We start from the raw sequence: 11,153 nt of genomic DNA on the forward strand, positions 1-11,153 counted from the left end.
AATAGGAAGTAATAAAGAAAGAGAGGTTTTCACATATAAATATACTATCTTGGACATCTTTTATGATTGTGAGCACTCATTAAAGTATGACATGCTAAAGAGTTGATGTTGGACAAGGAAGACAACATAATGGTTTATGTTTTCGTGCATCTCAGTTAAAGTATATTGTCATGGATCATTCAACACGTTGAGCTTGCCTTTCCCCCTCATGCTAGCCAAATTCCTTGCACCAAGTAGAGATATTATTTGTGCTTCAAAATATCCTTAAACCCAGTTTTGCCATGAGAGTCCACCATACCTACCTATGGATTGAGTAAGATCCTTCAAGTAAGTTGTCATGTTGCAAGCAATAAAAATTGCTCACTAAATATGCATGACTTATTAGTGCGGAGAAAATAAGCTTTATACGATCTTGTTATGGAAGCAATAAAAGCGACAGACTGCATAATAGAGGTCCATATACAAGTGGCAATATAAAGTGACATTCTTTTGCATTAAGATTTTGTGTATCCAACCCTAAAAGCACATGACAACCTCTGCTTCCCTCTGCGAAGGGCCTATCTTTTACTTTATGTCTTTTCCTTTATGTAAGAGTCAAGGTGATCTTCACCTTTCCCTTTTTCATTTTATCCTTTTGGCAAGCACCTCATGTTGGAAAGATCCTGATACATATATCCAATTGGATGTTCGTTAGCATGAACTATTATTGTTGACATTACCCTTCAGGTAAAACGTTGGGAGGCAATACTATAAGCCCCTATCTTTCTCAGTATCCGATTAAAACTCCCTAACCATAAGTATTGCATGAGTGTTAGCAATTGTAGAAGACTATATGATAGTTGAGTATGTGGACTTGCTGAAAGGCTCTATTCTTGACTCTTTCTGATGTTATGATAAATTACAATTGCTTCAATGACTGAGGTTATAGTTTGTTAGTTTTCAATGAAGTTTCTGTACCATATTGACATTGTGAATAGATTGTTACTTGAGAATAAGAAATCATATGGCAAAAATCTATATATGTTGCTGTTATAAGAATGATCATGATACCCTCATGTCCGTATTTTTTTATCGACACCTCTATCTCTAAACATGTGGAATATTTCTCGCTATCGGCTTCCGCTTGAGGACAAGCGAGGTCTAAACTTGGGGGAGTTGATACGTCCATTTTGCATCATGCTTTTATATCAATATTTATTGCATTATGGGCTGTTATTACACGTTATGTCACAATACTTATGGCTATTCTCTCTTATTTTACTAGGTTTATCATGAAGAGGGAGAATGCCGGCAGCTGGGATTCTGGCTGGAAAAGAAGAAAATATTGGAAACCTATTTTGCACACCTCCAAAAGACCTGCAACTCCACGAAAGTCATTTTTGGATTTAATAATAATTATTGAGCAAAGAAAGTACCGGAGGAGGCCCACACACTGTCCAGGAGGGTGGGGGGCGCGCCCCCCCTACTGGGCGCGCCCCTTGTCTCCTGGGCCCCCTGGTGGCCCTCTGGTGCCCATGTTCTGCTACATGAGGTCTTTTACCCTGAAAAAAAAATCATAAGCAAGCTTACGGGACGAAACTCCGCCGCCACGAGGCGGAACCTTGGCGGAACCAATCTAGGGCTCCACGGAGCTGTTCTGCCAGGGAAACTTCCCTCCGGGAGGGGGAAATCGTCACCATCGTCATCACCAACGATCCTCTCATCGGGAGGGGGTCAATCTCCATAAACATCTTCACCAGCACCATCTCCTCTCAAACCCTAGTTCATCTCGTGTATCCAATCTTGTATCCAAAACCACAAATTGGTACCTGTGGGTTGCTAGTAGTGTTGATTACTCCTTGTAATTGATGCTAATTGGTTTACTTGGTGGAAGATCATATGTTCAGATCCTTAATGCATATTAATACTCCTCTGATTATGAACATGAATATGCTTTGTGAGTCGTTACGTTTGTTCCTGAGGACATGGGTGAAGTCTTGCTATTAGTAGTTATGTGAATTTGGTATTCGTTCGATATTTTGATGAGATGTATGTTGTCTCTCCTATAGTGGTGTTATGTGAACGTCAAATACATGACACATCACCATTATTTGGGCCTAGAAGAAGGCATTGGGAAGTAATAAGTAGATGATGGGTTGCTAGAGTGACAGAAGCTTAAACCCTAGTTTATGTGTTGCTTCATAAGGGGCTGATTTGGATCCACTAGTTTCATGCTATGGTTAGGTTTACCTTAATACTTCTTTTGTAGTTGCGGATGCTTGCAATAGGGGTTAATCATAAGTGGGATGCTTGTCCAAGAAAGGGCAATACCCCAGCACCGGTCCACCCACATATCAATATATCAAAGTAACGAACGCGAATCATATGAGCGTGATGAAACTAGCTTGACGATAATTCCCATGTGTCCTCGGGAGCGCTTTTCTCATTATACGAAATTGTCCAGGCTTGTCCTTTGCTACAAAAAGGATTGGGCCACCTTGCTGCACCTTATTTACTTCCATTTCTTGTTACCCATTACCAATTATCTTATCACAAAACTATATGTTACCTATAATTTCAGTGCTTGCAGAGAATACCTTACTGAAAACTGCTTGTCATTTCCTTCTACTCCTTGTTGGGTTCGACACTCTTACTTATCGAAAGGACTATGATAGATCCCCTATACTTGTGGGTCATCACCAACATATTATCGATCGGGTTTGAGTAATGACCAGCGAATGTTTGAAAACACCAGGGCTGATATTGGACCACCAACTGTTGATGAGCCGACGGCTGTATCTGGGTAGCATTTGGATGGACGTTCTGAGTCAATTGGGGTGTAACAGGTCCTACACCCGGTGCGCCAGGGTCAGCTCCCTGTATTGCTGGAGTGGGCAAGTCACGCAGTGTCTCGAACAACCGTGTCGGCTCCATACTCACCGGAAGTTGGCTTTGAAATCTCCTCCAGTGTACCGTAGACGTCTCGTTCTGTTGAAAACTGAGGAACCGGTTTCGCCTCCAGACGTTTAGCCTCCTGAAGGACTTCAGCATGTGCCCATATGTGTGTTCTCTCCATTGATATCCTCCTAAATCTTGGCCAGCTTCTCCCGACACTTTGCAATCTCCGCGCTGCACGCGTCCGCATTCTCGGGGGTCACTGGATCAGTGATGAGCGTGCCCAGAGTTCTCATCATCTCGGTTAAAGCCTGAGCCCCTGACCGATCAGAGTCGGCAGCTGCCAGCGCTCCAGTCGCGGTCATTGCCGCATTGGTCGGTTGACCCGGTGTGGTGTCTGCCGGGTTTTGGTGAGCTAACGGGTTCACGACTAGACGTCCCTGTGCATCATACTGAGACTGGTTTTGACTCCCAGACATGTAGATCGCCATGTGATGAACCGGATCGTAATATGTGGGTACATCTCATCAGCAGAGTAACCTCTCAACCTCTCGTAGAAGAGCGGAAGAATCGACTCGGTATCTCCGACCGAAGACTCGCCATAAGAGCAGACAAGCGTGTTACCATTAGACACTGAATTGGTGGTCGGGTTAATTTCCTGCGTGACTTCGCCAACGAGCTGACGAAAGCATGAATCCGACCGGGTCTCACCTGGACAGGTTTGGTACGGCAAGCAGACTCGACGAGGTTAGTGACGACGTTCGGCTCCGAGTCAGGCTAGCCGATTATGCCGATGAAGATGTCGATCTTGCCGAAGGGGGCCCGATATCCATACTCGATTGAGTCTCGCCTCGGGACCCCAACCGTAGTTGTTGATGTAAAGATTCCAACATCGACTCTTTGTTATCCGGCTGATCGTGTATCAATCGATCCCTGGAAGAGCTCCCTCCAAGAACTCAATACCACCGTGCGCAGGCCCCATAGTGGGCGCCAATTATCGCGGTTTTGTCACGACAGATGTCCTCGTGAAAAGACTAAGTGTTGAGGCCATGGCAACTAGGTGGTGACTTGAACGGGGTTGATCGAAAGAGGGCGACTCAAATTTATCCAGGTTCGGCCCCTCATGGTGGAGGTAAAGACCTACTCCTGCTTGATTGATTTGATTGTGGTGATCACGATTACAAAGGCTTGCTTTCATTGCCTCGCTTTCGAGAGGTTCTACAGAAGAGTCTGGGTCGTACTCTCTAACCTGTCTCCTACTCTGAATCGTGATGATCTTCCTCTCCAAGTTGGTAAAGCCTTTCTCCCGTGCCTCCTCATGAACCGGCCTGCAAGACCTACGTGAGAGTCAGTAGCCATGGGTCGGGTCTCTTTCGGGCCCTTAGTCCTTCCTTTAACTTAGTTCCTTTTGTGGCCCGGAAGTAGTGCGACTCACAGAGCATGCTTAGAACTACCAAGCTTGAGGCCGGGGTCTCATTACACCGTGTCTCGCACGCAGGGAACATCCCCAACACACAGGAGACTTTCGGAGCCACGGCCCCGACTTTCACACTGGCACTGAGGTTATGCACTCGTCTAGCCGCCAATGAAGCTAGCAAATCCACATGAGTCGCCATCAACTTATGAAAGACCGGACCTTCAAGGCGTCGCTCCCAATGAGGAAACGACAGGGACCGCCATCAACATCGACCAAGGCCAAAGCTTGGGTTTTCATCCGGCAAACCCGAGACCGAGATGACAAGGGAGGTGAAGGGGCTCCACGACGAAACCTCCAAAACCCCAAAGTTGCGCACCAGCCAAGTCGACGACACCGCCACCTAGATGACAAGAGATGACTACCTACCACCCAACATGGTTTTCGGAGCCTCCGCTCCGACATCCACAACGCCCCAAGGGCCATGCACCAGCCTACTCGATGGTCCAACACCCTTGCGCAGAGGCAAATTCAAAGCAGCAAAGCGCCAAATGCCACACAAAATGCGCGAGATATAACGGTAAAAGAATACCCCAATGGGGTGAATAGTCCGACTCTCACGACACAGGGAATCACTCAAGCTCCGATTTTCTTAATGGATTGTCAGTATAGTACTCCAGTCCGCCGTAAACAAGCGAGAACTGTCATTACTTGGCATTTAGCAAACGAGACGCGGACATCAAGCCTCCCGATCCCGGCAACCATATGATAACGCAATCAGCCAAAATTTGAACCTATCCATAATAAACTGAGAGCCGATCTCGCACGCAACGCAATTGGGTGTGGTCTTCAAGAAAAGAAGGAAAATTAAGCTGCATCTGGCAACTGGCATGACGCCTTTGGCGCTATCCCCTCAACCGGCCCCGCTCAGCAGCCTCACCTATCTATCTTCTATCCACTACGCTACAATGACGACTGTCTATGATGCGGGTGCGATCGCCAAGCAAGCCAAGTGTTTGACGAAATTCGTCGCCATGTACACCCCCTGCATCCAGCTTGAAGCTTTTGCTCTATCCTCTCATTTTCTTTTCTTTTTTCTTGAGAGGGAAAAAAAATAATCCTCTCATCTTCTCAGCCGGCCCCGCTCATCAGCCTCAGCAGTCAGCAGTTCACCCGGGATCAGCACCCTCCGTGCCGTCGCTGTTACTGACGACTGAACCTATATGATGGAGCGCGCCCACCAACTGTTCGACCAAATTCCTCGCCCCAGAGCGCGCCATGGCTCCCCCCTTCCCCCTCATACTCCTCCTCCTCGTCGCCGTCGCCGGGGCAGGCGCCGACGCCGCCGCGCCGCCGAATGGGCACGCGTGCGCGTCGGCTGAGGCCAACTCCTACGCGTTCTGCGACGCCTCGCTGCCGTTCCCCGTCCGCGCGCGCGCCCTCGTCTCCCTCCTCACCCTCGACGAGAAGATAGCGCAGCTCTCCAACACCGCGGCGGGCGTGCCCCGCCTCGGCGTCCCGCCCTACGAGTGGTGGTCCGAGTCGCTCCACGGGCTCGCCGACAACGGCCCGGGCGTCAACTTCTCCTCGGGCCCCGTCGCCGCGGCGACCATCTTCCCGCAGGTCATCCTCTCCGCCGCCGCCTTCAACCGCTCGCTCTGGCGGGCGGTGGCCGAGGCCGTCGCCGTGGAGGCGCGCGCCATGCACAACGCCGGCCAGGCCGGGCTCACCTACTGGGCGCCCAACATCAACGTCTTCCGCGACCCGCGCTGGGGCCGCGGCCAGGAGACGCCCGGCGAGGACCCGGCCATGATCGCCGCCTACTCCGTCGAGTATGTCAAGGGCTTCCAGGGGGAGTATGGCGACGGCAGGGAAGGCAGGATGATGCTCTCCGCCTGCTGCAAGCACTACATCGCCTATGATTTGGAGAAATGGGGCAAGTTTGCGCGCTACACCTTCAATGCCGAGGTGAAACGTTTGCTCCTATCAATGTTTTCGACTGTCTTTTATATTACCAAAGCTCATTTTCGGTTATTGCACTATATTAACCAATGCTGATTTTTCGGGAACTTGACATCACACTAGCACACTACCGTACCAGTTCAGTCTATGAACAGAAAAACAAATTCTCCATACAGTTTTTTTTTAGAGGATCGCGTACAGATTCTTTGGTACACTAAAAAACCTCCAGAGTGGGTGTATCATGTATCAGTGATGCTGAGAATCAAAATATCTGTGCCAAATGTGTGCAACGTGAAATCACAGAGTCGCTTCTTTGAACAATATGTTCAATCAAAGAACAGAAATATTAGCTTGGAATCTGGTGAAGAATTCTTTTAAATTTCTATTGGAATTTTAAATTTTGCATCAATTGTTGATAGGTAAATGCGCAAGATTTCGAGGACACGTACGAGCCTCCTTTCAAGAGCTGCATACAGGAGGGTCGTGCAAGTTGCTTGATGTGCTCATACAACCAGGTAAATGGTGTGCCAGCATGTGCCCATAAAGATCTGCTGCAGAAGATTAGAGATGAATGGGGATTTAAAGGGTACTGCTTGCTCTTCTTTGAGTTGTTCTCTACTGCATGTGCCTTGAACTATTAGATATTCAGGAATGACACTAATCTCATAATATCGGTGCTTCCTTTTTGTCCAAAGGTACATCGCATCTGATTGTGACGCTGTGGCAATAATCCACGAAAACCAGACATACACGAGTTCAGACGAGGATTCAGTAGCGATTGTTCTTAAGGCTGGTTAGTTTCCTGAAACCCTCTCTCTTTCGCTGAGCATCGCATATGGGATTTTATTAGCATGTTGCTGTCTTTCTAGACTAGGACTTGCACTTCTCAGCTCAATAACGCTATAAAAAGCAAATGTGAACTCCATTTCATGGTTTCTACTTTCTGCTTTCAGCGTGACTGCTTAAAATATGAACTTATACACCTTGCCGGAATTAGAATGATTAAGGTTGAACATCTTCTCGAAATAGATTTCTTTGACCACCTTCTATATATCATTCAACCAAGCAGAATTTCTTGCTGAATATGTTTCCTGTTTTTCAAGGAATGGATGTCAACTGTGGGTCTTTCCTGATTCGGCATACAAAGTCGGCTATCGAGAAAGGAAAGATACAAGAAGAAGATATCAACCATGCTCTTTATAACCTGTTTTCTGTTCAGCTTCGCCTTGGACTTTTTGAGAAAACCAGTGAGAATCAATGGTTCACTCGACTAGGCCCCAGCAATGTTTGCACAAAAGAGCACAGGGAGCTCGCAGCAGAAGCTGTAAGGCAGGGAACCGTCTTGTTGAAGAACGATAACAGTTTTTTGCCTCTAAAGAGAAGTGAAGTTAGTCATATTGCTATAATTGGAGCGGCAGCAAACGATGCATACATAATGGGTGGAGATTACACAGGTCTAAATCACCGGACTCATTTAAACACCTCTTATTTTTCTATCCTACATAAACTAATGTAAGCCTCACTTTGTTCAGGTGTTCCCTGTGATCCTATCACCTTCCTTAAAGGCATGCAAGCCTTTGTTCCGCAAACAACCGTTGCTGGCGGTTGCAAAAATGTATCATGTGACTCAACGGATGGATTTGGTGAAGCCATTGAAGTAGCTAAAAGAGCTGATATTGTTGTTGTGATTGCTGGGTTGAACCTGACTCAGGAGACCGAAGATCTTGATAGAGTGACCCTTCTCCTTCCAGGCAAGCAGCAGGATCTCGTAAATATTATTGCCAGTGTAACAAAGAAGCCTATTGTGTTGGTTATCACGGGCGGGGGTCCCGTCGATGTTTCTTTTGCGAAGCAAGATCCAAGAATTGCAAGTGTCCTGTGGATTGGATATCCTGGGGAAGTTGGCGGACAGGTTCTCCCAGAAATTCTTTTTGGAGAGTACAATCCAGGTGAGTAAATAATTTGCAGTTTAATGCGGCAGTCAGATAAGTAAAAAAAGTTGTACTGTTAGCTAATCTGGTACACTCTGATGACAGGAGGAAAGTTGACTATGACTTGGTACCCCGAATCCTTCACCGCGGTTCCAATGACCGATATGAACATGAGAGCCGACCCTTCGCGTGGCTACCCTGGAAGAACATATCGGTTCTACACCGGAGATGTGGTATACGGTTTCGGTTACGGTCTGAGTTACACAAAGTACTCATACAACTTCTTGCAAGGTCCAAACAGAATCAGCCTGTCACATTCACCAGTTCCAGGCCTCATCAGTAGGAAGCCTGCATACACACGGAGGGACGGGCTGGACTACGTCCAGGTTGAAGACATCGCGTCATGTGAATCCCTAGTCTTCTCTGTCCACATCTCGGTCACCAACGAAGGTGCCATGGACGGGAGCCACGCCGTCCTGCTGTTCACGAGATCGAAGTCAAGGGTTCCTGGCTTCCCTCTGAAGCAGCTGGTTGGTTTCGAGCGCGTCTACACTGCTGCCGGCAGATCAACCAACGTGGAGATCAAGGTGGATCCCTGCAAGCACATGAGCGCGGCCAACACTGAAGGCAGAAGGGTGCTGCTCCTGGGATCCCATCATGTCATGGTAGGAGACGAAGTGCACGAGTTTGTCATCGAAGCATAACAATCTACATCGTGTGTCACTTCTATAGCTGCTGTATTTGGCACAGTCGGATTTACACCTGTACAATTGTACCATAATCATGTTGTAAAGATTCATTGGATGCATGTACGGTTGAACCGATTTTGCAGTAAAAAAATAGAAGCAGTAAATTTGACGCAGTTCTAGTTCTATTTTTGTTAGTTGAACACTGTTCTTTTTTTTCGAGTGCACGCAAATCGCGTACCATATTTTTAGGCAGAGAGAAATTTGCAGGAAGTGCTGTAAGCCCAACAAGTAGGGCTACCGGCTAGGATCCACACACCCACCCTTAGATACATGCTACTCTCTCATAAAGATTTGAAAACACCTAGCTCAGGCCGATCTTCAAGTTTGTATCTCATCAAGAATGAGGTTAACAAATTGGGGGATAGTCCGTTGCTGGGCCACATTCTTGGACACCCGCACATTTCTTTGCTTCCACGAGCTCCAAGCAATGAGAATGACTAGCGAATCAAAGCTCTTTCTGCGCATTTCTTTGCTTCCACGAGCTCCAAGCAATGAGAATGACTAGCGAATCAAAGCTCTTTCTGCTTGTCTTCGGCACCTCCTTGCTCGATCTTAGCTACCACTCCTCCAGGATGTCCTCTATGGAAGGGATGGCGATATGAACAACCAGTGAAGTGAAACATGCGTGGCATGCCTGTCTAGCGTAAACACACTGCATAAAGACGTGGTCAAGAGTGTCCTCTTCCTGGCAACAAGTGAAGCACAGGGCAGTGCCGTCTTGTAATCCATGTCGGAATCGTCTATCAGAGGTTCAGACACGATACTGGAGAGCAAGCCATACTAGTAGAGTGCCCGTGCATTGCCACGGGCCTTAAAAAATGAGAACATTCCTTTTCGTTGATACTATTACCAATATTCGATATTGGGTTATTCATACCTTCCTATTAATTGTAGGTTGGTTGTTACATGTTGCATATCAAATTTCACACATATAGAAAAGATAGCCAATAACATACAAAAAAAATTAAATCCGCTTCACTTGCAATATATTTCGGTAACATACATTATCAGATCTAATGCACAAAATAAAGAAAGTAGTACAAAAACATAAAGCTCTTTATTGTGCATTGCATTACAAAAGAAAGATGGCACATGGATGCCTTTTTATGCTTAAGACCAATCATCTCATGAAAGCATGTCTATTGTTATTATCCATTAAATACAAATAACACATGTAGGATCTTGTTCCCTTATTCCAAGATGCTACAACCAGACACTTGATTGCATTATGCAATTCCCTGACAAACTATTACACATAAAATTAGGCACTTGAAACCATACAGGTTACTGTATCATTTAGGAACTACTGCAGCATAACACATACCTCCTACTATTTAAGAACCATGGCAACACAAAATAGTTCAACCCTTTCCCATATATATTCATGAGATCTGCAACAAGGAGACGACGGAATGTCCGTGGATGTAGGAGAGTTTCCAGGAGAGTGACGCCTCATCATTGGAGGCCGTAAATGGCAGTGAGTAGGGGCTCGAGCGTGGTTGGTGGCCCCGAGGGCCTGGTCGGTGCAGAGCATAGTGACCGAGACGGCCAAGGGGAGGTACAAATATGATCTAAGAAACATGTACAGGGACCGCGAATAAGAAAATTGATGGTTATATGAAACATCTAAAACCAAATATGGTATAAGAAAGTGACACTTGTGCATGTGTCTAATAAAAAAGTCGATAGGAAAGATAACCTCTATTGACTGAAATGTTGCGAGTTCCACTCCTTTGTCTCAATAGCATCCGACACTCAGTGCAGCACATCCCCTTTGTCATAGATCAATAGAAGGTAAAAATGGAGCCACATTTATGTAGGCTTACTCCTATTATAGTTTTCATACTAAAAAACTAAGACTACACATGGCTTGATAATGAGATTCCTTTGCATCATCGCGTCCTCTGAAATATGGTAGCAACAAATACGAAATATGCTAATATGTTAGTTTTGGCACAACTGAAAATTCAGTGCATATACCTACACTTGCTATCATGGTCTCACTTCATCTTGATAGAGTACCAATCAAGCAGCACCAAGTTTAGCAAAACCAACAAACTTCAGTCCTTATCTGTTGGATATCTTTTAGCAATAATAGTAAGGAAAGCATATGAACAAATCTCGGCATTTCTGACTTAAAATTAACAGATATACACCCACTTAAAAACAAATTAATCGATAATTGCTGGCAGCATTCACTTCTCTTGCAACCATAAGAATCAA

General features: G+C 46.1%; 1 protein-coding gene across 1 annotated transcript; it reads left to right on the forward strand.

The window, feature by feature from the left end:
• The first annotated feature begins 5,263 nt into the window (after positions 1 to 5,263).
• LOC123046037 (probable beta-D-xylosidase 6) lies at positions 5,264 to 9,043 on the forward strand. The gene is made up of 6 exons (XM_044469318.1): positions 5,264 to 6,256; positions 6,670 to 6,836; positions 6,946 to 7,043; positions 7,354 to 7,704; positions 7,783 to 8,199; positions 8,287 to 9,043. The coding sequence occupies exons 1-6, from the start codon at positions 5,567 to 5,569 to the stop codon at positions 8,883 to 8,885; spliced, it is 2,322 nt and encodes a 773-aa protein (XP_044325253.1). The 5' UTR covers positions 5,264 to 5,566; the 3' UTR covers positions 8,886 to 9,043.
• The last annotated feature ends 2,110 nt before the right edge of the window (positions 9,044 to 11,153 follow it).

The sequence above is a fragment of the Triticum aestivum genome, chromosome 2B, assembly GCF_018294505.1.
Source record: "Triticum aestivum cultivar Chinese Spring chromosome 2B, IWGSC CS RefSeq v2.1, whole genome shotgun sequence".
Taxonomy (NCBI): domain Eukaryota; kingdom Viridiplantae; phylum Streptophyta; class Magnoliopsida; order Poales; family Poaceae; genus Triticum; species Triticum aestivum.

Bases quoted from the DNA above. Each gene is read 5' to 3' on its own strand.
- LOC123046037 (XM_044469318.1), top strand. From the start codon at position 5,567: ATGGCTCCCCCCTTCCCCCTCATACTCCTCCTCCTCGTCGCCGTCGCC. The intron at 7,705-7,782 runs GTCTAAATCACC...CACTTTGTTCAG, and splicing joins AATGGGTGGAGATTACACAG to GTGTTCCCTGTGATCCTATC. The intron at 8,200-8,286 runs GTGAGTAAATAA...CTCTGATGACAG, and splicing joins TTTTGGAGAGTACAATCCAG to GAGGAAAGTTGACTATGACT.